The sequence below is a fragment of the Bombina bombina genome, chromosome 4 (assembly GCF_027579735.1).
Source record: "Bombina bombina isolate aBomBom1 chromosome 4, aBomBom1.pri, whole genome shotgun sequence".
Classification (NCBI taxonomy): Eukaryota; Metazoa; Chordata; class Amphibia; order Anura; family Bombinatoridae; genus Bombina; species Bombina bombina.
In genome coordinates, this window is record NC_069502.1 from 784,116,130 (window position 1) to 784,128,481 (window position 12,352).

The 12,352-nt window shown below is 40.3% G+C and overlaps 1 protein-coding gene across 6 annotated transcripts in view; it reads right to left on the reverse strand.

Annotated features, from left to right (window-relative positions):
* The window catches only part of AKT3 (AKT serine/threonine kinase 3), a 995,132-nt gene that overhangs the window by 457,899 nt on the left and 524,881 nt on the right, over positions 1–12,352 (reverse strand). For 5 of the 6 annotated variants that reach the window (XM_053711160.1, XM_053711156.1, XM_053711157.1 and 2 more), the window contains exon 4: positions 114–225. In XM_053711160.1, coding sequence (XP_053567135.1) covers positions 114–225 — 112 coding nt within the window. Of the gene's footprint in view, positions 1–102; positions 226–12,352 lie in introns of all 6 variants that reach the window. The other variant, XM_053711161.1, reaches the window with a different exon arrangement.

A 12,352-nucleotide genomic window follows, 5' to 3' on the forward strand; every position in this document is an offset into this window, starting at 1 on the left:
TCATTTTATTAGTAAGCATGATCATTCATGTCAACATATTTCAAATTGTTCATACAAAAACTAACAAAAGTTATTTAAAGATATAAAATAAAATTAACTGACTTATTCCTCACCGTTCCTCTGGAGTATCTACATGAAATGTTCTTTCTATAACTGTGGTCCACTGAAGACATCTGATGATAAAGGTATTTGGTTTTGGTCGTTCTGTTTTCATTAGCTGGCATTCTGGGGGGAAAATAAAAATAAATGTGCATTGTAAATTACTGTTCTTGTCAATATTAATATAATAAAATATATTCAAAATAAAATGCAAAAACATAATTTATGCTTACCTGATAAATTCCTTTCTTCTGTAGTGTGATCAGTCCACGGGTCATCATTACTTCTGGGATATTACTCCTCCCCAACAGGAAGTGCAAGAGGATTCACCCAGCAGAGCTGCATATAGCTCCTCCCCTCTACGTCACTCCCAGTCATTCGACCAAGGACCAACGAGAAAGGAAAAGCCAAGGGTGAAGTGGTGACTGGAGTATAAATTAAAAAAAAAAAAAAATATTTACCTGCCTTAAAAACAGGGCGGGCCGTGGACTGATCACACTACAGAATAAAGGAATTTATCAGGTAAGCATAAATTATGTTTTCTTCTGTTAAGTGTGATCAGTCCACGGGTCATCATTACTTCTGGGATACCAATACCAAAGCAAAAGTACACGGATGACGGGAGGGATAGGCAGGCTCTTTATACAGAAGGAACCACTGCCTGAAGAACCTTTCTCCCAAAAATAGCCTCCGATGAAGCAAAAGTGTCAAATTTGTAAAATTTGGAAAAAGTATGAAGCGAAGACCAAGTTGCAGCCTTGCAAATCTGTTCAACAGAGGCCTCATTCTTGAAGGCCCAAGTGGAAGCCACAGCTCTAGTAGAATGAGCTGTAATTCTTTCAGGAGGCTGCTGTCCAGCAGTCTCATAAGCTAAACGAATTATGCTACGAAGCCAAAAAGAAAGAGAGGTAGCGGAAGCTTTTTGACCTCTCCTCTGCCCAGAGTAAATGACAAACAGAGAAGACGTTTGTCGAAATTCCTTAGTTGCCTGTAAGTAAAATTTTAGAGCACGGACTACATCCAGGTTGTGCAGTAGACGTTCCTTCTTTGAAGAAGGATTTGGGCATAAAGAAGGAACAACAATCTCTTGATTGATATTCCTGTTAGTAACTACCTTAGGTAAGAACCCAGGTTTAGTACGCAGGACTACCTTATCCGAATGAAAAATCAAATAAGGAGAATCACAATGTAAGGCTGATAATTCAGAGACTCTTCGAGCCGAGGAAATAGCCATTAAAAATAGAACTTTCCAAGATAACAACTTTATATCAATGGAATGAAGGGGTTCAAACGGAACGCCCTGTAAAACATTAAGAACAAGGTTTAAACTCCATGGTGGAGCAACAGTTTTAAACACAGGCTTAATCCTGGCCAAAGCCTGACAAAAAGCCTGGACGTCAGGAACTTCTGACAAACGTTTGTGTAACAGAATGGACAGAGCTGAGATCTGTCCCTTTAATGAACTAGCAGATAAGCCCTTTTCTAAACCTTCTTGTAGAAAAGACAATATCCTAGGAATCCTAACCTTACTCCAAGAGTAACCTTTGGATTCACACCAATATAGGTATTTACGCCATATCTTATGGTAAATCTTTCTGGTAACAGATTTCCTAGCCTGTATTAAGGTATCAATAACTGACTCAGAAAACCCACGTCTTGATAAAATCAAGCGTTCAATTTCCAAGCAGTCAGCTTCAGAGAAGTTAGATTTTGATGTTTGAAGGGACCCTGTATCAGAAGGTCCTGTTTCAGAGGTAGAGACCAAGGTGGACAGGATGACATGTCCACCAGGTCTGCATACCAAGTCCTGCGTGGCCACGCAGGTGCTATTAGAATCACTGATGCTCTCTCTTGTTTGATTCTGGCAATCAATTGAGGAAGCAACGGGAAGGGTGGAAACACGTAAGCCATCCTGAAGTCCCAAGGTGCTGTCAGAGCATCTATCAGGACTGCTCCTGGATCCCTGGATCTGGACCCGTAACGAGGAAGCTTGGCGTTCTGTCGAGACGCCATGAGATCTATCTCTGGTTTGCCCCAACGTCGAAGTATTTGGGCAAAGACCTCCGGATGAAGTTCCCACTCCCCCGGATGAAAAGTCTGACGACTTAAGAAATCCGCCTCCCAGTTCTCCACTCCCGGGATGTGGATTGCTGACAGGTGGCAAGAGTGAGACTCTGCCCAGCGAATTATCTTTGATACTTCCATCATAGCTAGGGAGCTTCTTATCCCTCCCTGATGGTTGATGTAAGCTACAGTCGTGATGTTGTCCGACTGAAACCTGATGAACCCCCGAGTTGTCAACTGGGGCCAAGCCAGGAGGGCATTGAGAACTGCTCTCAATTCCAGAATGTTTATTGGCAGGAGACTCTCCTCCTGACTCCATTGTCCCTGAGCCTTCAGAGAATTCCAGACGGCACCCCAACCTAGAAGGCTGGCGTCTGTTGTTACAATTGTCCAGTCTGGTCTGCTGAATGGCATCCCCCTGGACAGGTGTGGCCGAGAAAGCCACCATAGAAGAGAATTTCTGGTCTCTTGATCCAGATTCAGAGAAGGGGATAAGTCTGAGTAATCCCCATTCCACTGACTTAGCATGCACAGTTGCAGTGGTCTGAGGTGTAAGCGTGCAAAGGGTACTATGTCCATTGCCGCTACCATTAAGCCGATTACCTCCATGCATTGAGCCACTGACGGGTGTTGAATGGAATGAAGGGTGCGGCAAGCACTTTGAAGTCTTGTTAGCCTGTCCTCTGTCAGGTAAATCTTCATTTCTACAGAATCTATAAGAGTCCCCAGGAAGGGAACTCTTGTGAGTGGAACGAGTGAACTCTTCTTTTCGTTCACCTTCCATCCATGTGACCTTAGAAATGCCAGCACTAACTCTGTATGAGACTTGGCAGTTTGAAAGCTTGAAGCTTGTATCAGAATGTCGTCTAGGTATGGAGCTACCGAGATTCCCCGCGGTCTTAGTACCGCCAGAAGAGCACCCAGAACCTTTGTGAAGATTCTTGGAGCTGTAGCCAATCCGAATGGAAGAGCCACAAACTGGTAATGCCTGTCTAGGAAGGCAAACCTTAGGTACCGATAATGATCTTTGTGAATCGGTATGTGAAGGTAAGCATCTTTTAAATCTACAGTGGTCATGTACTGACCCTCTTGGATCATAGGTAAAATTGTCCGAATAGTCTCCATCTTGAACGATGGAACTCTTAGGAATTTGTTTAGGATCTTTAAGTCCAGGATTGGTCTGAAAGTTCCCTCTTTTTTGGGAACCACAAACAGATTTGAGTAAAACCCCTGTCCCTGTTCCGATCGTGGAACTGGATGGATTACTCCCATTAACAAGAGCTCTTGTACGCAGCGTAGAAACGCCTCTTTCTTTGTCTGGATTGTTGACAATCTTGACAGATGAAATCTCTCTCTTGGAGGAGAGTATTTGAAGTCCAGAAGGTATCCCTGAGATATTATCTCTAGCGCCCAGGGATCCTGAACATCTCTTGCCCAAGCCTGGGCGAAGAGAGAAAGTCTGCCCCCCACTAGATCCGATCCCGGATCGGGGGCCCTCAATTCATGCTGTTTTAGGGGCAGCAGCAGGTTTCCTAGTCTGCTTGCCCTTGTTCCAGGACTGGTTAGGTTTCCAGCCTTGTCTGTAGCGAGCAACAGCTCCTTCCTGTTTTGGTGCAGAGGAAGTTGATGCTGCTCCTGCTTTGAAATTACGAAAGGAACGAAAATTAGACTGTCTAGTCTTGGCTTTGGCTTTGTCCTGAGGCAGGGCATGGCCTTTACCTCCTGTAATGTCAGCGATAATCTCTTTCAACCCGGGCCCGAATAAGGTCTGCCCTTTGAAAGGTATATTAAGCAATTTAGACTTAGAAGTAACATCAGCTGACCAGGATTTTAGCCACAGCGCCCTGCGTGCCTGAATGGCGAATCCTGAATTCTTCGCCGTAAGTTTAGTAAGATGTACTACGGCCTCCGAAATGAATGAATTAGCTAGTTTAAGGACTCTAAGCCTGTCCGTAATGTCGTCCAGAGTAGCTGAACCAATGTTCTCTTCCAGAGACTCAATCCAGAATGCCGCTGCAGCCGTGATCGGCGCAATGCATGCAAGGGGTTGCAATATAAAACCTTGTTGAACAAACATTTTCTTAAGGTAACCCTCTAACTTTTTATCCATTGGATCTGAAAAAGCACAGCTATCCTCCACCGGGATAGTGGTACGCTTAGCTAAGGTAGAAACTGCTCCCTCCACCTTAGGGACCGTTTGCCATAAGTCCCTTGTGGTGGCGTCTATTGGAAACATTTTTCTAAATATCGGAGGGGGTGAGAACGGCACACCGGGTCTATCCCACTCCTTAGTAACAATTTCAGTAAGTCTCTTAGGTATAGGAAAAACCTCAGTACTCGTCGGTACCGCAAAATATTTATCCAACCTACACATTTTCTCTGGTATTGCAACTGTGTTACAATCATTCAGAGCCGCTAACACCTCCCCTAGTAATACACGGAGGTTTTCCAGTTTAAATTTAAAATTTGAAATATCTGAATCCAGTCTGTTTGGATCAGAACCGTCACCCACAGAATGAAGTTCTCCGTCCTCATGTTCTGCCACCTGTGACGCAGTGTCTGACATGGCCCTAATATTATCAGCGCACTCTGTTCTCACCCCAGAGTGATCACGCTTACCTCTTAGTTCTGGTAATTTAGCCAAAACCTCAGTCATAACAGTAGCCATATCCTGTAATGTGATTTGTAATGGCCGCCCAGATGTACTCGGCGCTACAATATCACGCACCTCCCTCTGAGCGGGAGATGTAGGTACTGACACGTGAGGCGAGTTAGTCGGCATAACTCTCCCCTCGTTGTTTGGTGAAATTTGTTCAATTTGTACAGATTGACTTTTATTTAAAGTAGCATCAATACAGTTAGTACATAAATTTCTATTGGGCTCCACTTTGGCATTGCAACAAATGACACAGGTATCATCCTCTGAATCAGACATGTTTAACACACTAGCAAATAAACTTGCAACTTGGAAATACAATTCAATTAGAATAAAATTAAAACGTACTGTGCCTTTAAGAAGCACAGAAGATCTATGACAGTTGATAATTAATAAATTGAAACAGTTATAGCCTCAATCCTTGTAAACAACACAACTTTAGCAAAGGTTTAATCCCATTAGCAAAGATAACAAATTCTGAAAGCAGGAAAAAAATTACAGAATAAACGTTTTTTATCTCAGTCAAACTATAATTCTCACAGCTCTGCTGAGAGAAATTACCTCCCTCAAAATAAGTTTTGAAGACCCCTGAGCTCTGTAGAGATGAACCGGATCATGCAGGGAATACAATGAGTTGCTGACTGAAATATTTGATGCGTAGTAAAAGCGCCAAAAAACGTCCCCTCCCCCTCACACACAGCAGTGAGGGAGAACAGAAACTGTCAGAAAACAGATTAAGCAACTGCCAAGTGGAAAAATAGTGCCCAAACATTTATTCACTCAGTACCTCAGCAAATGAAAACGATTTTACATTCCAGCAAAAACGTTAAACATAATCTCTAGTTATTAAACAGCTTTATGTATTTCTTACAGTGTAATTCTAGTGAAGTACCATTCCCCAGAATACTGAAGTGTAAAGTATACATACATGACATTATATCGGTATGGCAGGATTTTCTCATCAATTCCATTGTCAGAAAATAAAAACTGCTACATACCTCTATGCAGATTCATCTGCCCGCTGTCCCCTGATCTGAAGTTTACCTCTCCTCAGATGGCCGAGAAACAGCAATATGATCTTAACTACTCCGGCTAAAATCATAACAAAAACTCTGGTAGATTCTTCTTCAAACTCTGCCAGAGAGATAATAACACACTCCGGTGCTATTTTAAAATAACAAACTTTTGATTGAAGATATAAAACTAAGTATAATCACCATAGTCCTCTCACACATCCTATCTAGTCGTTGGGTGCAAGAGAATGACTGGGAGTGACGTAGAGGGGAGGAGCTATATGCAGCTCTGCTGGGTGAATCCTCTTGCACTTCCTGTTGGGGAGGAGTAATATCCCAGAAGTAATGATGACCCGTGGACTGATCACACTTAACAGAAGAAATAATATTATATTATAATAATAAATTAATTTAAAAAATATGCTTCTTAAGGGACACTATAGTCAAAATTAAACGTGCATGATTCAGAAAGTTCTTTTCATGTATTAAAGGGATATGAAACCCACATTGTTTATTTCATGATTAAGATAAAACATGCAATTTTAAATATTCTAATTTACTTATTTTATCAATATTGCTTCATTCTCTTGGTATCCTATGTTAAAGGAACAGCAATGCACTACTGAAAACTATCTGAACACATTGGTAAGCCAATCAGAAGAGGCATATATGTGCAGCCACCAATCAGCAGCTAGCTCCCAGCTCCTGAGCCTAACTAGGTATTCTTATAAACAAAAAATGATACCAAAAGAACTAAGCAAATTAGATAATGGAAGTAATGTAGAAAGTTTAATAAAATTGTATGTTCTATCTGAATCATGAAAGCAAAATTTTGGGTTTCACTTAAAACTGACAAACAACAGCCCTTTCACATCTTTCACAGGTTACATTAAGGTGTTTTAGATTAACTTCTTTGTTCACTGTGGATGGGGAATGTTCATTTACATGTGTGAGATTGACATATTGCAATCTGATTTCAACTGAATTCCATTTATATCTTGGCATGATGTATATTTCGAAGCCAAAAAGCAGAGTTCCAGCACCCAAAGCAGATAGCTGCACGTCACCTAGGGGTCACCGCCCTGGACCCCGGTTAGAATATACAAAAAAGCGCAGCAAGGTGACAGCAGAATACTTATTTATTCAGTATAATTAGAGACAAAAACAGACAGGCAACGTTTCGGGATCTTATCCCTTCCTCATGCCATGATGTATATCTTGCTCAATGACTTTACTGTCACTTTTAATGATTGACAAGTATTGATTTTAACCAATATTTACATTTATTATTTGTAAAACCACCATTTCTGGTTTGGTATGTTCTTAAAGCATGAACAAAACTACAGGTTTCTATTAAAAGGACTTATGATACATGGATGCTATCTAGATTGTAAGTTCCCACGGGAATAGGGCCCTCAATTCCCCCTGTATTTCCCTGTAAAATGTTGTCTCTTATTGTATTGTTTCTCCGTTGTACTTTTATCCTTGTACCCATGGGCAGCGCTGCGGAATCTGTTGGCGCTTTATAAATAAAGAATAATAATAATGCTATCAGTCTGTAACTGTAAAGTGTGAACCCTCTCCCTCGCAACATGGTATCTGCATAGAAGATATTTAAATGACATTGCGCCTTCATGACCAGGTTGTTATAGTCCAAACACCTACATTATTGAACTCATTAATGGTATTGTGTCTGGGTACAGCTTGCCAATTGGTGGCTAAATGTACCCACCAATCAGCAAGCACTATCCAGGGTGCTGAAGCATAAATGGACCGGCTTGTAAGCTTACATTCCTGCTTTTTCAAATAAAGAACCCAAAATAACGAAGAAAAATCGATAGCAGGAGTAAATTAGAAAGTTACTTAAAGGGACACTGTACCCAAAAAATTTCTTTTGTGATTCAGATTGAGCATGAAATTTTAAGCAACTTTCTAATTTACTCCTATTATCAAATTTTCTTCATTCTCTTGGTATCTTTATTTGAAATCCAAGAATGTTTAGATGCCGGCCCATTTTTGGTGAACAACCAGGGTTCTCCTTGCTGATTGGTGGATAAATTCATCCACCAATAAAAAAGTACTGTCCAGAGTACTGAAACAAAAAAAAGCTTAGATGCCTTCTTTTTCAAATAATGATAGCAAGAGAAGGAAGAAAAATTGATAATAGGAGTAAATTAGAAAGTTGCTTAAAGTTGCATGCTCTTTCTGAATTACAAAAGAAAAAATTTGGGTACAGTGTCCCTTTAAAATTGCGTGCTCTATTTGAATCATGAAAATAAAATTTGGGTTTAATATACCTTTAATCTTTTATGTTTTCATCATCCTTAGCAGTATTTACTGTTAATTATTTGTCTGTATTTGTTAAATATTAAAAAGATGGAGAATTCTGGAATTGTCCCCTAGCCTCTGATTATTTATATACCCATTTTAAATGTGTTTATTGTAAACATGTACAAGGTAGCCCTCAGTTTACGCCGGGGTTAGGTTCCAGAAGGAATGGTTGTAAATCGAAACTGTTGTAAATTGAAACCCAATTTATAATGTAAGTCAATGGGAAGTGAGGAAGATAGGTTCCAGGCCCCTCTCAAAATTGGCATAAGTAACAACTAATACATTATTTATAAAGCTTTGAAATGAAGACTTTAAATGCTAAACAGCATTATAAACCTAATAAAATAATCACACAACACAGAATATATAATTAAACTAAGTTAAATGAACAAAAACATTTGGTAAACAGCATTATAAACCTAATAAAATAATCACACAACACAGACTTCACTTGCATTTTTCTGCAAACAGTTCTTTATCTGCATTCTAATCTGGACAGATTTATAGACAGGAAGATCTTGTTCCTTTGAAATCTGCTCGATAGCTCAGGTCTGGTTAAACTGATTAATTTCAGCTTGCTTGGCTTTGCTGCAACACAAGCAGACAGCTCCACCTACTGGCTATTTTAATAAATGCACTGCTTCTCAATGCTTTTCAATAGCAGTCACATGACTGGAAAAAAAGGTTGTTATTCTGAAACGGTGTAAATTGAACCGTTGTAAAACGAGGGCCACCTGTAGTTGTAACTCCTCAAGCTAAGCTTTTGCAATGTTTGTATGGATCTTTTTATGTATGCAAACCAAACTACTGCTGCTCTTGATTTTAAGGGTATCTGTCCTCCCTCTGCTCTGTACAAGGGAGTGATTCAGATTTTCGAAAGAGGACTGTGTCTGATGCTCAACATATAGTCAACTTATCTAGCAACTCTGAATCTCAAAGGATCAGATCAACTAAACATACAATTATTGATTCAGATTCTGATTCCTCAGATGCATCTGAAGATGAAATATTTTCAAATGATCAGAATTCAGTCACTGATTAAGATACCGATTCCTCCTCTTTCATGTTCAAGCTGGAACATCTTCACATTCTTTTAAATGAGGTTTTATGTATTGTAGGTGTAGAGGACTTATTTTCTGGTTCCTGAAGCTATTACAGAAATAATAACTAAGGTATGGTCTAAGTCAGGTTTTCCTTATAATCAAGATTCAGAATATAAGAAAAGGTTTCCTTTATTGGCTTTTAGTTTAAGAGCTTTGGGAAACAATTCCTAAGGTTGATGGTGTTATCTCCACTTCAGCTGAAAACACTACTATTCCTTTAGAGGATAGTACTTCTTTCAAAGATCCAATGGAACACAAGTAAGAGTTGTTTTAAATTGTCATTCATTATTCAGATAGAACATACAATTTGAAACAACTTTCTAATTTACTTGTATTATCAAATTGTCTTGTTATCGTTTGTTGAAAAGCAGGAAGGTAAGCTCAGGAGTGTGCGTGTGTCTGCAGCACTATATGGCAGCAGTTTTGCAGCAATGTTATACATTACCAAAAGCACTAAATGGCAGCACTATTTCCTGTCATGTACTTCTAGATACCTCTTAAACAAAAGAATAACATGAGAATGAAGCAAATTTGATAATAGAAGTAAATTGGAATCTTTTTTAAAACTGTATTCTCTATCTGAATCATGAAAGAAATAAAATTGGGTTTCATATCCCTTTAAGGTACCAGTATGGAAATTATAATTTTTTATTCTTTGCTTTAAATCTGAGAGTATGACCTCAAATAAAAACTGCAGTGTTTTGTTGTGGATTCTAAATGTTACGAGCATTTAAAAACCAGTATTTAACTCTAAACAATTATGCAGTCAGAAATTAACTCACTCTCCATTATTTGTAATTGACTTTTAATTTGTGCGGAGTTGAAGCATAAGACAATGTAGAATTGTGAAGTGTGCCTTCTACATATGGAGCTGACTTTCTGAACAGATGTGCATGAGATTTCAAACCTGCTCATATGTATTATCACTGCATGCAGTATTAATTAATTTGAACAGTCATCTCATATTGGGCAGTATTTTTTTTTATCCAAATATAAAATATGTTTTGTTATATTTAAATATAATATACACAACACTTAGAACACATCGGATTTCATATTAGATTGAATTTTTAATCATTCTTAACACACAAAATTGTCTACAATTCTGTATATCTTGATAAGGTTTTTTACTTACGGACAGATAACGAGTTTATTGCTGGCTCGCTACTAACTTGCAAGTCATTTCCATCGCTCACCTTTAATAGCGCTGCTATTACAGGTTTGCAAAAACCCGGCGTTTGCAGGCGATATGGTTGCGTTGAGCTCCATACCGCACACAAATACCAGTGCTGCTTTGACGTGTTCGTGCACGATTTCCCCATAGACATCAAAAGGGAGAGCTGGCTAAAAAAAACTAACACCTGCAATAACAGAGCGTAAAGCTCTGTAACGCAGCCCCATTAAAGTTTATGGGGAAAGAAAATTTATGTTTAAACCTAACATAAACCCCGAGTCTAAACACCCCTAATCTGCTGCCCCTAACATCACCGCCACCTACATAATGTTATTAACCCCTAATCTGTTGCCCCTAACAGACGCCACCTACATTAGTCAGTAACCCCTAATCTGCGCCCCCTAACATCACCTCCACCTACATTACACTTATTAACCCCTAATCTGCCGCCCCCAATGTCGCCACCACCTGCATAAATTTATTAACCCCTAATCTGCCGCCCCCAATGTCGCCGCCACCACTTTATTAAAGTTATTAAACCTCTGGCCTCCCACATCACTAACACTAAATTATTATTATTATTATTATTATTTATTTATAAAGCGCCAACAGATTCCGCAGCTCTGTTCATAGGTAACAAAGATAAAAGGACAGTACAATATGAGACACCAGACAAAATTTAACAAACAAATACAGGAGGAATTGGGAGCCCTATTCCCGTGGGAACTTACAATCTAAATGGGTAGGAGGGTGAGAAACAGGAGGTGGGGACTGCAAAGGTGGGAATGATGTCAGTGTGAAGTTAGATGAGGGCAACTATTAGGCAAGTGGAATTCATTAGTTACTGATTTGGTTATAGGCTTCCCTGAACAAGAAGGTCTTTAGGGAGCGTTTAAAGGAGGAGAGGTTGGGGGAAAGTCTGACAGTACGAGGAAGTGCATTCCAGAGGGTTGGTGCCGCACGAGAGAAGTCCTGTAGTCTAGCATGAGAGGAGGTGATGGAAGAAGAGGCAAGAAATAGATCGTTGTTGGATCTTAGGGGACGGGCTGGAGTATATTTGTTGATGAGTGAGGACAGGTATGGGGGGGCTGCATTGGTAAGGGCTTTGTAGGTCAAAGTGAGAATTTTGAATTTAATTCTGCTATGAATGGGGAGCCAGTGAAGGGACTCACAGAGGGGTGAGGCAGATACAGAGCGTCGGGAGAGGTGGATTAGCCTAGCAGAGGCATTTAGGATGGATTGAAGGGGGGGGGGGATGCGGGAGAGAGGAAGGCCAGTTAGTAGGTTGTTACAGTAGTCAAGCCGGGAAATTACTAGGGAATGGATTAGCTGTTTAGTAGTTTCAGCACTCAGAAAAGGACGAATTTTGGAGATATTGTGTAGGTGGTTGCGACAGGATGAAGAGAGCGATTGGATGTGGGGTATGAAGGACAGATTGGAGTCGAGTGTAACTCCTAGGCAGCGGACTTGGGGTGATGGGGAGATAGTGGTGTCACCGACAGTGATAGTAAAGTTAGAAACTGGCGTAGAATTAGTTGGGGGGATTAGAAGAAGCTCAGTCTTGGACATGTTGATTTTTAGGTGGTGAGAGGCCATCCAGGAAGAAATGCCAGATAAGCAGCCGCTGATGTGGGAAAGGGAGTGCAGGGGTGGATAGGTAGATCGGAGTATCATCAGCATAGAGGTGATAGTTGAAGCCATAGCTACTAATAAGTTTACCCAGTGAGGAAGTATAAATAGAGAAGAGTAGAGGACCTAGAACAGAGCCTTGAGGTACTCCAACAGACAGAGGCAGTGGAGAGGATGAGTCACCAGCAAATGAGACAGAAAAGGACCTATTAGAGAGATAAGAGTGGATCCAGGAGAGGGCAATGTCACAGAGCCCAAGGGAGCTGAGAGTCCGTAGGAGGAG